At 38.9% G+C, this 19,004-nt stretch overlaps 1 protein-coding gene across 3 annotated transcripts in view; it reads left to right on the forward strand.

The window, feature by feature from the left end:
* The first annotated feature begins 4,299 nt into the window (after positions 1–4,299).
* The window catches only part of DFC (DHFS-FPGS homolog C), a 99,471-nt gene continuing 84,766 nt past the window's right edge, over positions 4,300–19,004 (forward strand). For 2 of the 3 annotated variants that reach the window (XM_088897597.1, XM_088897599.1), the window contains exons 1-2: positions 4,300–4,578; positions 12,598–12,759. In XM_088897597.1, the coding sequence (XP_088753723.1) occupies positions 12,612–12,759 (148 nt within the window). In that variant the 5' untranslated portion in view covers positions 4,300–4,578; positions 12,598–12,611. Of the gene's footprint in view, positions 4,579–12,306; positions 12,432–12,597; positions 12,760–19,004 lie in introns of those variants that run through there. The other variant, XM_088897598.1, reaches the window with a different exon arrangement.

The following is a 19,004-nucleotide window of genomic DNA, read 5'->3' on the forward strand; positions in this document are numbered from 1 at the left end:
TTAGACAGGTTTAACCTAAAATGACTATGAACCTTGTCTAATGGAGGCCAAAAGGAAAGTTCATGAGACATGGGTGGATTCATGATCCTTCACAAGAAGTAATGGGGTTATGCAGCTGAAACAGTTGGCCCCATGCACCTATGTGATTTCCAAAATTTAGAGAGACATGAATAAAACGTAGATAAAAGTCCATTCCATGGTACATGACATGAAATAATAGTTAGTTTGTGGACTACTTACTCATTCCATTTGTCAGAAATGGCACATGAACCACTTGTTAAATTGCTAGGTGGTAACAAACTTAAGGGACCCAACTATGCGGATTGGATCTACAACCTTAATCTAGTGTTCACATTTGAAAAATTATGCAACATTACCAACAATAAGGCACCAGAATGTCCTAGTGAAAGAGCTTCTAAGGCAATAAAGAAGGGATATCAAGAATGAGAAGAAAGAAACTCTCTTGCCCATTGTTACATCATCGCCTCACTAGACTATTCTATCTAGAGACAATTTGATAAAATAACTATTTGCAAAGATATTCTAGATAACTTGAAGGCCGTGTATGTAGAGCAAAATCATTCTTCACGACAAAAAGGTCCTCAAATTATTGATGACCAGTAGGATGTCCGAGAACTAGCCAGTTTATGACCATATCATGAAGATGATAGGGTTCATAAGTGAACTAGAGGCTATTGGTCTCAAATTGGATGATGTTACAAAAACTAATGTCATCTTGAACTCTCTACCCACGTCCTTTAATCAATTCGTCCTCAACTACAACATAAACAAGGTGAAAGATAGCTTGCAAGAGCTTAGCAATATGTTACAAAGGGCTAAGGAACTGATTAAAAATACAAGCCAGTAATCATGCCTGTTAAAGGAGGTAAATCTGGTAAGAAGAAACATAAATACATGAAGTGGACTCAGAAGAAGATTGGCAAACCAAAAAAGTAGAAGAAAGACAAATCATTAGATGAGTGTCACTTTTACAAGCAGATCAGGCACTAGAAGATGAATTGTCATCAATATCTGGAATCCCTCAAGAATAAGAAAAAGGTACTTTTGAAACTCAGGTTATAGAGACTAACATGGTCACTTCTGCCTCCTAGTGTATTGACTCTAGGGTTTTTATTCATGCATATAACACTTTGTAGGGATTCAAAGAAAGCAAAATGCTAAGTGATGATGTCATCATGCTCTACATGGGTACATTTGCAACCCTTGCAATTATTGCTATAGGATCAGTAGATTTAGTTTTTAGAGAAAGGATAATTATCCTAAAGGATTGTCTTTGTGTTTCATAGTTTTGGAGAAATTTGATTTCAATTTCTAAGTTACATAAGGTTGGCTATTATATTTTATTCAATAATAAGATTACAATTAAGTTAAATAACAAATTCCATGCTTATGGAGAATTTGAGAGTAATCTTTGTGTGATTCACCCTTTTCTATAAAAAATTATGACTGAAACAACATTGACACACATCTCCATGAAAAGAACACTGCAAATTATTAATCCCACCTGCCTGTAGCATTACCGACTTGTCCATATAAATATAGAACGAATCATAAGATTGGTGAAGGATGGTCATCTAAATCTTCTCACAGTAGAAGATCTACCAACTTATGAACCTTGCCTTCAAGACAAGATGACAAAGAGGGCATTTACAGGTAAGACTGAAAGAAGTATAAACACACTTGTCCTTATACATACGGATGTATCTAATCCCCTAAATGTTAGGATATGCAACCGATATTCTTACTTTATAACTTTTATTGATAATTATTCTTGGTATGGCTACATGTACCTAATGAGACATAAGTATGAATCATTTGAAAAGTTCAATGAATTTAGACATAAAGTTGAGAAAAGTTAGGGAGATAAATCAAAACCCTTCGATCAAATCGAGGAGGAGAGTATCTCTCTAGCAAATTTAGAGACTACCTAAAGGACAACAGGATTATATCACAACTATCTTCTCCTGCTACACCACAACTAAATGGCATATTAGAGAGAAGAAATTAGACTATATTAGATATAGTCTGACACTCCTTGCCCACTTAGAGTTAACCACATCTTTTTAGGACACGCATTAGAGACTGTGGTCTACATGCTAAACCGGTTTCCAACCAAATCAATTCCTAAGACTCCATACGAGATATGGACTAACAAAAAACCAAGAGTGTTAGGCACTTTAATGTATGGGGTTATCCAACACATGTCAAAAGATAAGTGCACACAAATTGGAATCCAAAACTAGTCGTTACCTATTTGTAGACTACCCTAAGGGATCCATTAGGTATTTTTTCTATGACTCAAAAGAACAAAAAGTCTTTGTTAGTTGAAATGCCCACTTCTTAGAAGATGACTACATCCTGAACAATCATCATCAGGAAATTATTCTTGATGAGGAGAGCTCAGAGGTAGTGGGAGATATCTTGCAAATTCCAGATATCGATACCCATCCTAGAAGATCAACTCGGATATCTAAACATCCTATACGTTTCAGCTATGATGAAGAAAGTTACTTTATGAAAGCCATAGACAATTAGGAAGATCCCTTAACTTATATAAAATCTATATTAGACATATACTTCTTGAAGTTGGTAGATGCTATGAAAGTCGAGATGGATTCAATGAATACCAATAAAGTCTGGAGTCTAGTAAACTCGCCCTCTAAGGTGAAAGCAATCGGTTGCAAGTGGGAAGGTTGAGACCTATAAAGCTCGAATTGTGGTGAAAGGTTATACTCACAAAGAAGTCGACTATGAGGAAATCTTCTCACCCGTGGTGATGTTTAAACCCATTAGAATACCATTGTTTATAGCTTTACACTACGATTATGAAATCTAGCAAATGGATGTCAAAACTATGTTCTTGAATAGAGATCTTACTAATGATATCTATATGCAATAAGTGGAAGATTTTATTGCCAAGGGTCAGGACACATGGTATGTAAGCTCAATAGATCCATATATGTATTAAATCAAGCTTTTAAAAGTTGGAACATCCATTTTGACTCAACAGTCAAACAATTTAATTTTGAGCAAAATTTAGATGAACCCTGTGTTTACAAAAATATAGTGGGAGATAAGATTTCATTCTTAGTTCTATATGTAGATGACATTTTACTCATTGTGAATGATACAAGAATGTTAACAACGGCGAAGGTATGACTTTCGTAGCAATTTCTCATGAAAGATATTGAAGAAGTTTCTTATATCTTAAGACTTTGACTCTATAGAGATAGATCGAAAAAGTTAATTGGATTATCCCAATTTACTTATATTAACAAAATTATCAAGCAATTCAACATTCAGGATTCCAAGAAGGGGTTCATTCCTTTTAGACATAGAGTCACTCTTTCTAAAGGAATGTCACCTAAGACCCTTGGGGAGATAGAGGACATGAAAAAGGTTCCCCAGGGAGCATCATGTGAGCATCATGTATGCTATATTGTATACTCGACCTGACATTGCTCAAGCTGCTAGTGTTGTTTGTAGATACCAATTTAACCTAGGGCTAGAACACTAGACAACTGTAGAGAACATATTAAAATACCTATGAAGAACTAAAAACTATTGTCTTGTTTTCAATGGTAATTCACTATAGATGATCGATTATACATATGCCAATTTCCAGTCTGACCCCATATGATAAAAAGTCTACATCTGGATATATATTTATGTTGGAATCCTTTGTAGTTAATTAGAGAAGAAACAAACGAGGGTTTACAATAGCTTAATTGGGCCTAGTGCCACTTTAGTCTTCAAACTTTAAAATGTGACATTTCAATACCCAAACTTTCAAAATGTGACAATTCAAAACTTACTTTTAACTAGCTTAACCAGCCGTTAAGTGGCGTTTGAAAAAGACACAAATGCCCTCCAAGTGTTACTTAATTTTCTTTATCAATCATCTAAATGTTGACAAAAAATTAATGGTCCCAAATCCTTGCATTTTTCATTCAAGAAAGTTAGAGTCACGTTTGAATGGGGATTCTGGTGACCCCAAATTTCTTGAATAGAAGAGGCAAGGATTTGAGGCTGTAAATTTTTTGTCAATATTTAGATGGTTGATAAAGAAAACTAGCTGACATTCAAAGGACACTTGTATCTTTTTTAAATGCCATTTAAGAGCTTGTTAACAAGTAGTTAATAGTATGTTCTGAATTGTCATGTTTTGAAAGCTTAAATACTAAATTGTCATATTTTAAAAATTGGGGACCAAAACGACATTATGCCCAAACTACATTGGAAATTTTCCCTGAATAAAAGGAATCTAAACTGAATAGGTGGGTGGTAACAGACTCCTAGGATTTAGGTATCGACAGTATTCATGTCCAATTGTCCACAACTTAGAAATTTGCTATCAAGAACCCTAATCATGATCACGTGTATCATACGCTCATAAACAAACTCGGTGTTATCTGGTCTGGCTCACGTTATCCTTACTAGTTACAACGCCCAACGAACACACACCAAAATAGAGAGGAGAGAGGATGTGTGTTTGAATACTTGAGTTAGAGAGACAGAGAAGAGTGAGCTATGGAGATCAGGGTAGACGTGAATGCTGTAAGTTGTATATTTATTTGTTTTCTCGCTTCTTCTTCTTCTTCCCATTTTGTGTTCTTGATGATTGTATAGTAATCGTGTGTTCATCCAGTTTTCTGGGTTGTGCTGCCTTTGCTTGTAGTTCTTATTAAAGGCAGAAGATACAGATGGAGTCTTTACTTTTATTTCTCTCCATGTGTTTGATGATATGCATTTGGATTTGGGTGTGTCCCTTTTCCTCGAACAGTGGAGTATATGGTATGAAAGGTTTTTTCTTAGGGTTTAGCTATGATGCCGGAAAAATATGATACCGGAAAGAGTTATACCCAATCAACCGGTATTTTAAAAGTGCTAACCAATCAGGTGGGTTTCTATCAAAATTCACGGGAGGTTTTGATTGGTCAAAGCCTTTCCCGCATCATAGATTTTTCCTTTTTCGTACTTTTGGGAATATGCTTGAATTCTTTCTATACTCGTTAATTCGTTTTTGGGAAAATGGGAGTATTAGCCGTGACCTCAAACCTTGTTCCTGATTTTTCCGGCTGCGGGAAGATACACATTGAATGCAGTGTAAATGTTTTACTGGGCATCTCTTTCTCTCTATCTCTCTCTCTCTCTCGGAAAGGTCTATTATTTTTATCTGCACAGTAGCCAATAGTGAAATATAAAGTCCTGAATTGGTGTAAGTATTTGCTGAGGTTTCACTCTCCAGGTAATTCAGGGCATCCAACATGGTCCTTAAATCTCCTCCAATGAATCTTGCTTAAAGTTTGAGCTGTTTTAGAAATAGTGCTGTATCTCAGAGGCACTGCCCTGTACTTAACTTCCTCTGTTGTTGTTTTACTGCCATGGAACTACAATTCTCACTCAAACTTCATTTTATCTGTGGTATTTCTCATTTAGGCCCTTTGTCTTGAACCGTTTTCTTATCCCCCTATTTGTCTCTCACTGGTTCTACTTCATCTTTTTTTTTTCCACATAGATATTTGATTTAATAATATGATTCCATCTTCTTATACTTCCCCAATTTTCGTAATATGATATCTCTGAGTAGAATTCATTCCAATCACCCAGTCAAGATGATATATGTCATGAAATTGGTAACTTAATCCAAGGAAAAGGTGGCATTCAATGTTCTCTCCTGAATGAGTTACTGGCACCAAAACGATTGTGTGACCACCTCACATTGTAAATGTGTGTAGATTTCTGCAGTCAAGTGATACACTTGCAAACCATCTGACGGTGGCTTAGTTGGTAGGATCTCTAACTCGTTGTAGCAGAAACCTGGGATCAAATCTCACTGCTACCAGGATTAGAGGGGTTAAGGGGATTGGGGATGGACTGCCCCCTGTTGTTTAACCACATGAAGCAAAAAAAGTGATACAACATTTGGAAGATAGAATTAGTTGAACTTATAAATTGTTGGAGCTTCTTATTTATTGGTATTTGGTAGGAAATTTATTTCACAATGAAGATTTAAATGTGTTGGTGCACCTTTTCTGATTCACCAAGTTAACCAATCTGAGTTAGACAATGGCTAATTGATTTCATTTTGTGGTGATACGTAAATTGATTCTGGATCAGTATCCTAGAAATAAAAGGTTTCCCACCTGAAGAGAATGATAAAACTCAGACTAGATGTTTGTATAAGTTCAAATCAGAAGAAAGAGAAGGAGAAGAGAGAGAAGAAGGAGAAGGAGAAGAAGAAGGAGAAAAGGTCACAGCCGAACTAGAGAGAAAAATTCAAAATCCCTCTAATCTGCCCTTCTTTTATTTATACTCTTCTAAGGTATACAAGAATTACCATTGTACCCTCACTTAAGTGAGAGTCACATCAGCGGAACAATACATATATAACTAAACATAAAAGGACTATACTACCCTTGTACAGCCGGCTCTAACACTCCCCCTCAAGCTGGTGAATATATGTCATATAGTCCCAGCTTGTTACATATGTAGTCTACTCTTCCCCGATTCAACCTTTTGGTAAACAGATCTGCCCATTGATTTCTTGTGTTCACATATGCTGTACTTATCACTCCACTAAGCACCTTCTCACGTACAAAGTGGCAATCCATTTCTATGTGCTTCGTTCTTTCATGAAACACTGGATTAAAAGAGATATGAACTACAACTTGATTATCACAGTATAGCTTCATAGGAGTGTCAATCGAGTATCCCATCTCCTCTAGTAGATGTTTCAACCACACTAGTTCGCATGTTGTGTGTGCCATAGCCCTATATTCAACCTCTGCACTACTTCTTGCTACCACTGTCTGTTTCTTACTCTTCCATGTCACTAAGTTCCCACCAAGAAAAGTGCAATACCCTGTAGTGGACTTTCTATCAGATATGGACCTGGCCCAATCAACATCCGTGTATCCCTCTATCTCAAGACTTCATCCACTCTTATACAACAAACCACGACCTGGAGCACCCTTTAAATACCTCACAATCCTTAGGACTGCCTCCCAGTGTGGGATTCGAGGGTTCTGCATAAACTGACTCACTACACTGACCCCAAATGATATATCAGGTCGAGGGATGGTTAGGTAATTAAGCTTACCCACCAACCTTCTGTACCTTCTTGGATCCTCAAACTCCTCACCTGTATCACTACCCAATTTAATATTTAGTTCCATAGGTGTTTCAACTGGTCTGGCACCTAACAACCCTGTTTCTTCTAGCAGATCAAGAACATATTTCCTCTAGCACAGATTAATACCATTCTTGGACCTCGCAACCTCTATCCCTAGGAAGTATCTTAATTTGCCAAGATCCTTTGTCTGGAAGTGATCATGCAAGTAAGTCTTCAACCTGTCAATTCCTGGTTTGTCACTGCTTGTGATAACAATGTCATCTACATATACCACCAAGAGAATCTTCCTAGCATTTGATTCATAGCTGAATACGGAATGGTCAACCTGACACTGTTTCATTCCAAACTTCTTCACCACTTCACTAAATCTCTCAAACCATGCACGGGGAGATTGTTTAAGTCCGTAAATAGCCTTCTTAAGTCTACATACCTTCTCACCCTCCCCCTGAGCAACAAACCCTGGTGGTTGCTCCATGTACACCTCCTCAAGAAGATCACCATGTAAAAAAGCATTCTTGATGTCAAGCTGAAATAAGGGCCAATCAAACATAGCAGCAAGAGAAATCAGAACACGAATTGACCCAATTTTGGCAATCGGAGAGAAGGTGTCTGTGTAATCAATACCATACTGCTGTGAATAACCTTTGGCAACTAATCGAGCTTTCAACCGTTCAACACTCTCATCAGGTAAGTATTTAACCGTGTACACCCACTTACAGCCGACAACATGCTTACCAAGCAGAAAAGTGGTGAGGTCCCACGTATGAGTACGAGTCAGGGCCGAGAGTTCTTCTTCCATTGCTTGGCGTCACCTTGGAGAAGTGAGGGCTTCCTGGACATCCTTGGGAACAGAGATGGAGGATAACATAGAAACAAACTGTCGATGGGAAGCTCATCCCGTGAAACACTCACCATCTCCTTTCTGGAAGTATCTGTAGATGTAGTGGGGATCTGATCAGTAACTTGAGTTTCTTGTCTTAAGCTACCACCATTTACAACTGCATGATTTGCCCAGGTTGAAGGCGGGCCATGTACATCATAGCAAAAGTTGATAGTATGTCCCTCCATACCACAATGAGTACACATTTTCTGAGTATTACCACGTCCCCTACCACGGGCTTCCCCTGAGTCTCGTCCTTCAACACGACTACCACCACGATTATACATGCCACTACCACCACGACCATACATGGGTCCACCACCACTACCATGACCATGTTGACCTCCTCTACCACCACGACCTCCCCCTCTCGTAATTGCAAATGCAGACCTATCTGACATAGTGGAAGTATCTGTGGGTCCAACTGAAATCCTTCGAAGACGAACAAACACTTCCTAAAGAGAGGGAAGAGTAGATCCACCTAGTATCTGTGCTCTTATGGGTTCATACTCATACTTCAACCCTACTAAAAAACTGGTCACATCCAACTGCTCTCTCTGTTGTTGCTGAATTTTGACATCAGGTGTAAGAGGATGATAAACATTCAACTCATTTCGTAAATTTCTCATACTGGCATAATAGTCCTCAAGACTCTACAGTTGGTAAACCCTAGTAGTGTTATTTTGTCCAGAATATAGTTTCCTTGCATGAACCCAAATTTCCTTGGCTGTATCTAAAAACATGAAGTTCACACTAATTTTGGACTCCATGCTGTTCTATAGCCAAGTCATAATTTGAGCATCCTCCTGCTCCCATTCATTATATCCTGGAGAATCAATTGGGGGTTTATCTTCCCTCACATATTTCACTTTCTTTTTGGCTTTCGGGAAAACTTCAACAGACTTAGCCCAAGGGACATAATTCTCACCATTCAGTTTTATAGAGGTCATTTGCACGTTCAGATAATCAGAAGGCACCATTACACTTGATTTGTATTCACTGTTGTCTCCCATGACTGCACAAGGAAACAATGGGAAGCTGTACTACTAAATTGTTACTCTACTGCCCTAATAAATCACCACACTCCACACGAATGACTGAACACCACTAGGGTTCCTAGTACCAGGTTTCAGCAACAACACTCACAACTATTCACCACTGTTTTAGCAACAATATTCACAACTGTTCACCACTTTTAGCAACAACACTATTGTTGCCGTCTACTGTCAGCACTAGAAACCCTCACAACACACCTCACGAATAGGATATTCAGTTCTGCAACATATAAAAGAAACTTGCTACATACCACAACTTAGTTCGAAGATCATGTACCTGTCGAGTAGAGGGTGCCAAGTCTGCACCTTCACCATCACAAAACCAGCCCTCTTCGAATTGCGAGTAGAGGGTTTTCTACCAACCACACAAAACCACAACGACTGCACTCATTAGAGGCATGGAAACCCCCATAAGGAGAAAACGACCAATCCTTTTCTTTCTTTTTGGAAAACTCTCTAGGTATCAATGAGAATTCTGCAAAACCCTAGAAAGGAATGCGCAGAACAGAGAAAAAAAGAAGACAACTGATATGAACTGATTAACCTGGCTCTGATACCATGATAAAACTCAGACTAGATGTTCGTATAAGTTCAGATCAGAAGAAAGAGAAGGAGAAGAGAGAGAGAGAGAAGGAGAAGAAGGAGAAGAAGAAGAAGGAGAAAATGTCACAACCGAACTAGAGAGAAAAATTCAAAATCCCTCTAGTCGGCCTTTCTTTTATTTATACTCTTCTAAGTATACAAGAATTACCATTGTGCCCTAACTTAAGTGAGAGCCACATCAGTTGAACAATACATATATAACTAAACATAAAAGGACTATACTAACCTTGTACAGCCGGCTCTAACAGAGAAGGTACCAGACCTCTAGAGGGGATGTTTAGCACCAAAAATAAAATAAGACAAAAACAAAAGAAATAAAAGGTTCCCCAAACCAAAACTTGTAAAGATTCTTAAATTCATATCTATAGACAGAACAGGGCTATCACTGTGTTATGCTAGAATCTCGGGCTGGAAAACATGAGAATGTGGGTTGGAGTCTGAGAGAGGACACTTTGTGCAAAAATGCCTAAGGTTAGGACCATATCCAGTCTACCCCTCCCAAAACCCCAGATAGCTGGGACCAACATTAGGTAATCGAGACCCATAAGAAATTTCATGAGTTTCCATAAATGAATAAAATTTTGAGACCAGTTCATACTAAAATAAATCCAGCTACTCATAAGTTACTGCCTTCCAAGTGTACTACTTTCCGTTACTGAGTGTCTTATATCTTAGGGTAGATGTCATGTAATAACCTTCTTTTCGAGGTCCAAAGATAATTCACTGGATAATCTTTTTTTTTTGATCAATAACTGAAGTTCATTAATTATTAAGCCAAAGGAAGATACAAAAAGTTGAAGATGAACTCTCTTAACTCCAAAGAAGCCATAAAATGAATTACAATATAGCCCAAAATTAAAGTTTCTTCCCAACCCTTGGTCCAAGACTTGTCCTTCTCAATAGGCAATCTCCATAACCACTTAGCCTATAGAGCCCTATTTCTTTCCTAAATATTCCCCAAACCAAGCCCACCAAACCTCTTGCTTCTTTTGACAATATACCAGGAAACTCTATGATCTTTCTTTTCTTCCCCTGGCTCCGACAAAAAATCTCTCATAAACTTTTCAAGCTTCTTGCTGACCTCAACAGGAATTCTGAAATTGACATGAAATAAATTGGCAAGTTAGCAAGGGTGATCCTACCCCCAAAGATAAATAACTCTTCTTCCAAGAAACCCAGACACTTAGTGAACTTCTGAATCATTGGGTTCCAGAAGTTACACCCCTTTGCATTTTCCCCCAAAAGCAAACCGAAGTAGCTCATAGGCAAGTAATCCCCCTTACAACCTAATAAATCAGCCCATTCAAATACTTGGTTATCCTCCATGTTCAAACCCACAAGGCAACTCTTATCCCAATTCACTTTCAAATTCGACATTCTCTCAAATAAGATGACAATCCACTTTAAGCTTCTCATACATCTCCTATCACTCCCATCATAGAACAATATTGTGTCATCCACAAACTGAAGATGAGTGACAGAGATCTCTCTATCAATCCTCCAACCTTTCATTAGACCTCTATTATCAGCCCTCGTAATCAGTCTCCCAAGCACATTTGCAATCGGAGTGAAAAGAAAGGATAGGGGGTTGCCTTGTCTAATTCTTCTAATAGCTAGAAAGTGATCCACTACAGCTTTTTTTTGTGATCAATTACAAAAATATAAATGGAGATGCGGGGTATCGATCCCCATACCTCTCAGTGATCTACTACAGCTCCATTAACCAAAATTGAATAATGACAAGACTTTAAACAACCTGAAATCCATCTGCAGCACCTATCACCAAACCCAGAGTTCTTCATTACTTCCAACAAGAAATCCAATCAACCAAGGTATAAGCCTTCTCCAGGTCCAACTTGCAAACCAACCCCTTCCTTCCAGATCTCCTTATGTCCTCAACACATTGATTAGCAATTAAGATTTCATCAATGATTTTCCTATCCTGAACAAAGGCTCATTGAGTTGGAGAAATCAAAGAAGGAAGCATAACCCTAATTCTCCTGGATAGAATCTTAGCAGTGATTTTATATAGGCTGTTGATTAGGCTGATAGGCCTAAAGTCCTTTGGATGCAATGCTTCAAACTTCTTGGGGATTAAGGTAATAGAGGTGGAGTTAAGCCCCGAATTGATAATACCTCTCCCAAAAATTCATTAAACACCTTATGCAAGCCAACCTTTAAGGTTTCCTAGCAATCTTGATAAAAAGTCATTGTATTGGATCTATCCATAGAAAACACAGCCTCTTTTATCTCTGCCAGCTCAAAGTTCCTCTCCAACCAGATCTATTTTGATCTGTAATTTTACACCCCAATTTCTTCACGAAGTCATCCACTGTATCTTCTTTATCTTCACCGCTTTGTTTCAACCCTGATTCCTTATAACCTTCCCCTTGATTCACTCCATTCATGCTTCCTGAAGTACTCATCTCTGCTAAATTCTCCTCCTCCAGCTCTTGCTTCACTTCTTCTAGGAAAGACTCTATCAAATCCCATATTTTACTACCCTTCTCTTCCTCCTCCACTGCCTCTGTCTCAGTCAGTATTCTCGTCAGTTGATGGCATGATAGTAGGGCCAGAACCTGGTGTACTAGAATCAGACACAAGGCACAAGTTAGTCCCCAAAAATGAATTCACAGGTTTACCTGAACATGACTTACTGAAGGGCTCGAGTGACTTAGAGGGGGCAAAGTCCTTTTCTAGAGCGACATTCTGAAGGTTACACCTTTGCTTGATTGGGGTATGAAGACATGCCATATCTATTTTAGACTTCATCAAGCTGAAAGAAAAATTTATACTTCATCAAGGCAGTCCTTTAATTATTTTATGAAGGGATGATTTTAGTTCTTTTTTAGTAGTTACTTATTGAGCAATATACTTAACTAAATCACATGTACCCATTGCAGGGTTGACATTCCTAATGCTTGGTCATTTAAATAATATTCTGGGGCATGCGATCTCTGAAATTCCACACCTTTGTAGGAGGGGACCACAGCAATTCTTCATCAGAAAATTGCAGAAAATCCCATGTTCAGCATCTTTCTTTCCCCATGATCAGACTGATCTAAGTAAGCTCCAACTTTGAGTTAGTGAAGTGCATAAACTGCATTTGCAATGCAGAGGCACTTAAATCTTATTATTTGTTGAAACACTACGATTATTGTGATGATATAATATGCAGTGGATTTATTTTAAATATTTTAGAAGTAGTTGATTTGGTTGGAGGAAGAAAGATTCATGTTGTATTGGTAGGAGAATTTTCTGTAAGGAGACACTGTATTTTATGGTATCATATGATGTGTATTATCATGAAGAACTAGTTTGACACATGGACAAATATTGATGCATGTGGTGTAGACTATATATATTACTATTTATCATTTCTTATGCTACTGACATGTAATTTTGCATGTAGAGAATGGCCTTTTCTGCCAAGATTATAAACTTATATCTCTCCTTTCATTCATGTAAATGATTTTTTGCAAGAAATTGGTGTTAATTCATAATGTTCATGTTTGAAGGTTTTGTGGTTAAACTTGATAATTTTTTTCGTTGAAAAAACATGAATTTGTTTCTGCTATAATTAATTAATGGAATATATATCATATCATGAATGTATGATTAAACTGAATCAATGTTTGACATTTTCTGTAAGATTGTTTGTTGGTGAAACAGAAAATAAATAAAAAAAAGCAAATGTCAAATTCCCATTAATGTAATACAAAGTATTGTTTAACCTTTTGTAGCTTTAGTGCTTATATGCCATGGTCAAGTTCTATACTTCAAATATAAAACATAATTTCTTTTGTTAATGGGTAAGGTGGATAATTGTGACTAAAAGGTATAGCCTTTAATGCTAATGTATACAATAGTTTCATATCAGCCATACATGCCAGGCATTGTTATTGTTCATCTGTATAGTAGTTATAACTTATAAGAAATCTATGTAATAAAAGAGCATTATGACTTATGAGTAATTATAAAAAATAAGACCATCATGAGTAGTTCCATCTAAACATCTAAAATGTAGGTTATTAATTCCCTTGAGTCATCTAGGATGAATGACTAAATTTACAACAGGCATTTGCTTTAATTTGTCACTTGCATGAATGAACTTGTGATGTCTTCAACGAAAGGTAGAAGAGAGAAAGGAGAAAAATGTAAAGAGGAGAAAAGAAAAACAACAGGTTTAGAGAAGAAAACTTAATTAGGGTTTGAGCACTCTTTATAAGGAGGTGATAGTCTTCTTAGTCATACCAGAGAGAGAGAGAGAGAGAGAGAGAGAGAGAGAGAGAGAGAGTTTTTGGTTGTGAGCAGATCTGACCTCCCCAAAGAGTCTATTTTATAATATGATCATATCCAGTCTAGCCTTCCCAAGACCTTGGATGGCCAGTACCATCATTGGGAAATGACCCTTTATTACTGTTAAAATAATGATAAAATAATTTAGTTGCTGATGCTAGGGCCTGTTTGGCTAATTAAAGTGTTTTTTTATTTCGTTTTTCTTTTTGTTATGTCTGTTATTGTACTTAGGGGCACAAGGGTCTTTTCTCTTGTTATTTCTGCCGCCCTATATATATTAAAATAAAGGCTGGCGCCGCCAGCACTGTTACATTGCAAAACCCTTCTTTCTTCTCTCCTCTCTTCTCTTTTCTTCTCTTCTTCTCCTCTTCTCTTCTCTTCTTTTCCTCTTATTTCTGGCCGGCCATACTGTCAAGATGGTATTAGAGCGGGAATACTGATTAAAGAGAGCAGATCGAACAACCTTACTGAGAGAACAGATCGAACAGACTAGCTGAACCTGGGCGGAACAGAAATCTGATTCTGGACTGAAAAAACAGCTCTACAACTGGTACAGTTCTCCCTGTTTTCTCTTCTTTACCCTCTTTGGTCATGTGCCGAGTGAAAACCCTATGAGTCTAGGTGGCTGAATGCTGTCGAATCTGTATACCCCCTGTTGTTTTGGATCGTGTGATCCTGTTCATGTGTTAAGACAACTGTAGGTCAAGGATGACTTGTCTTCTCAATGGTTTGATTTGACTATAAGTAAGAAAGATCTCTCCTGCTGATTAGTGGCTGTTAGACATTATGGAATTCTGGTAGGTTGGGACTGTCAAAACTATACAGGTCTGAAATCTGCCGAATACTACCTCTTTTTTGTCCGGAATTTGGTACTGTTTGTGCTCAACCTGGTTGTTAAACCCAAGTGTGTGGGTGTGGACTGAGTGGAGCATTGTTTTGTGGAGTAAGGAGGGGTCCTAAGTCCGGTGTTTGGGACTGATTATCTGTTTGATCATGTAGACTGAGAATTCTGCTACTTCAGAGATTTCAGGGAGCTACAATGGAGTGAGTGGGGGAATGGATATGAGCTTTCCCATGGCTGTTATTCCCTTTGATGGTCTGAATTACCTTGAGTGGTCTAGGGGAATAAAACTCTACATCACTGCTAGGGGGAAAATATGATACATCAATGGGAGAGTGAAGGAACCGAAGTATGGAAGTGCTGAGCATGATAGGTGGAACCAAGAGAACAGTATGGTGATGTCTTGGCTCTTGGTTTCAATGCTGCCACAGGTAAGGAAGACTTTTATGTGGGCTGAAACTGCTTGTGAGATATGGGAACAAGCGAAGTCCACCTATTCAGAGCAGAGACACTAATGCCAAGATATATCAATTGCAAGCTGAATCCTCTACTTGCAAGCAGGGGGAGAGGAGTCTCTCGATGTACTATTCTGATTTGACATCAATATGGAAAGAACTTGATCACTATCAGAATGTGAATTGGAAGTGTGATGAAGATGCAAAGACCTATAAGTCACTTGTATCTCAACAACGAGTGTTTGCCTTCCTCCTAGGGCTGAATCCGTCGTATGAGTCCATCAGGGTGCAGATCTTGGGTAGTAAAGACTTGTCATCAGTTCAGGAGGTGTATGCCTTGGTGCAGTCAGAAGAAAGCAGAAGAAGTGTGATGAATGGTGTAGAAGGGGAGTCGGTTGCCCTAGCTGTCTGGGGAAATTTAGATACAAATGTCGGAGGTGGTTTTAAAAAGGGTGACACTCAGAAAAAATCAGATGATAAGAGCAAGCTTTGGTGCACTCATTGCTAGAAGACACGGCACATGAAAGATACATGTTGGGATCTCCATGGAAAACCTAAATGGGCACAGGATTTGGGTAAGAAGTCAGCACCTGATCAGGGCAAGAAACCAAAACCAGTAGAATCAAAAAAGGTATAACTCAGCTAATATGGCATCGACAGAGACTAGTCCTTTGGTAACTTAGGAGAGGCATCCCAGTTTTGAACCTAAGGAAGATATTATCAACTCCTTCCGTGAACATTTGGAATTGTATGGTAGGACTCTCCGCCAGATGGATTCTGGGCCTACTCCCTCTACCTCGTTTGCGTCTACATCAAGTAATGCCACAACCTTCCATGTGTCATCTCATACTACTAATTCTCCTTGGATTATTGACTCCGGAGCCTCAAATCACATGACCGGTATGTCTATTTTGTTTCAGACATATAACCTTCTCTCTGAGAGAGATAAAGTAAGACTGGCTGATGGTTCTTTTTCTACCATAGCTGGCCGAGGCACCATACCTCTCCCACTTGGCCTTACTCTTCCTAATGTACTGCACGTTCCGAAATTACCTATTAATTTGCTGTCTATTAGTAGTCTGACTCACTCCTTGAACTGCTCAGTCACATTTTTTCCGTCTTCATGTGTGTTTCAGGATTTGACCTCGGGGAAGACGATTGGTAGAGGAAGCATGGTGAAGTGTCTCTACGTGTTGGAGAATAATGCTGGTCTAGTGGCGATAGAGTCCACGAGTTCGTCAAGTGAGAGTCAAGCCTATTTATGGCATAATCGTTTAGGTCATCTTTCTTTTGAGTCGTTAAAAGTTATGTTTCCAAAGTTGTTTGAGTCCTTGTCAGTGAGTCAGTTACAGTGTCAAACTTGTCAGTTGAGTAAGCATTGTAGAAGTTCTTTACCTTTATGAAATAAAAGATCTGAATTTCCATTTCATATTGTTTATTCTGATGTTTGGGGCCCTGTTACTCTACCTACTGCGGCTGGCTATAAGTACTCCATTATCTTGATTGATGATTATTCTAGATACACTTGGGTTTACCCTATGCGATCTCGAGATGAAGTGCCACAAATTGTGAAAGATTTTCAACGCATGGTGTTCACTCAGTTCCAAACGGAAATCCATACCTTCCAGTCGGACAATGCGAAGGAATATTTCCATAGTGATCTCACGAAGTTTTTTGCTTCGAGTGGGTCACTTCAGCGAAGCTCTTGTGCCAGGACACCCCAACAAAATGGTGTGGCTGAACGGAAGAACCATCACCTTCTTGAAGTCGCTCGTGGCTTGTTGATTCATATGAATTGCCAAAACAGTTTTGGATGGATGCAGTCTTGTGTGCGACATATATCATCAATCGCATGCCCTCTCGGCTACTAGAGTATAAGGCCCCACATCAGCTCTTGTTCCCTATAGCCTCGCTGTCCACCATTCCGATGTGTGTTTTTGGGTGCCGTTGTTTTGTCCATAACTTGTCCCCTACTCGTGGTAAGATTGATCCTCGGGCTATTCCTTGTGTTTTTCTTGGTTACCCTTTATCTCAAAAGGGGTATCGTTGCTATGATCCCATTGCTCGCAAGTACTATGTTTCCATTGATGTCTCATTCTTTGAGAATCAATCGTTTTTCTCGGTTTCTCCTCAGGGGGAGAGTAGGGTTGAGGAGAAACAGGCGACGACTCAAATTCAACTACCTCCTTTACCCGATCCTCCTCCATTCTGGGTTTTTCATCGTCGCCATAAGAGCCAGCAGAGTTCAAGAGCCGTGGAGCTTGACACTATGCAACCAACATCATCGGATTCACCCGAGGCAGATCCGTCTCATCAGCCAGGTACACTTGCTCCCATTGATATATCTGTTCCTTTAAATGTTGATTCACCTGTCACCAATGATCTTAATATTCCTATTGCTAAGAGGAAGGGTGTTAGGTCTTGTATCACTAATTATCCTATCTCTAATTTTGTGTCCTATGAGCATGTTTCGCCTTCATACCGTGCCTTTCTCTCTTCTGTGGACAGTGTCCCCGTTCTTAAGACTGTGGCAGAAGCTTTGTCAAAACCTGAATTGACAGATGCAATGCAGGAAGAAATTGATGCTTTACACAAAAATGACACTTGGGAGTTGGTAGACCTTCCTGAAGGGAAGGAACCAATGGGTTGCAAGTGGGTGTTCACAGTGAAACACAAGGTTGATGGATCTATTGAAAGGTACAAGGCTAGACTGGTAGCAAGAGGCTTTACACAGGTATATGGAGTGGACTATGCAGAGACTTTTGCTCCAGTAGCGAAGATGAACTCTATCAGGATTCTTCTTTCATTAGCAGCAAATCTTCACTGGGAACTTCACCAATTGGACATAAAAAATGCTTTCTTGAATGGTGACTTGGAAGAGGAAGTGTACATGACCCAACCCCCAGGGTTCTGTGCCAAAGGCAGTGAACAAAACTTGTGCAGGTTAAAAAAATCTTTATATGGGTTGAAATAATCACCCCGGGCTTGGTTTAGTAAGTTCCATTTAGTAGTTCAATAGATGGGGTTCAAACAATGCTAGTCAAATCATACTCTATTTGTGAAAAGAGGTGAAGGTAAAATTGTAGCTCTTATTGTGTATGTGGATGACATAGTGATCACAAGAGATTGGGAGGCTGAAATACGGAGATTAAAAAAATTCTTAGCCACTCAATTTGAGGTGAAACATCTAGGCCCCTTACGTTACTTCATTGGAATTGAAGTTGCCTGCTCTCACAAGGGCATCTTTATTTCCCAACGGAAATATGTACTAGATCTACTAGAAGATACAGACAAGTTGGGGGTAAAACCAATTGATTCACCAATTGAATCTAATCATCATCTGGGAGACAGTCAGGGAGAGTTTTTAAAAGATGTGAAGAAGTTCCAGAGACTCGTGGGGAGACTTTTGTATTTGTCTATGACCAGGCCTGATATTGCCTATGCGGTGGGTGTCCTTAGTCAATTCATGCACAGCCCTAGGACAACTCACTTTGAGGCTGCAGAGAGGATCTTGAGATATCTCAAAAAGTTTCCTGGAGCTGGTTTGTTGTTCCAGAAACACAGTCACTTAAAAGTGGAAGTATATACTGATGCAGATTGGGCAGGAGCAGTCAATGACTGAAAGTCCAGCAGTGGGTATTGTGCCTTTGTAGGAGGAAACCTTGTCACATGGAGAAGTAAAAAACAATGTGTGGTGGTTAGATCCAGTGCTGAA

The sequence above is a fragment of the Nelumbo nucifera genome, chromosome 2 (genome assembly GCF_055504915.1).
Source record: "Nelumbo nucifera cultivar China Antique chromosome 2, China Antique-T2T, whole genome shotgun sequence".
NCBI classification, from domain to species: domain Eukaryota; kingdom Viridiplantae; phylum Streptophyta; class Magnoliopsida; order Proteales; family Nelumbonaceae; genus Nelumbo; species Nelumbo nucifera.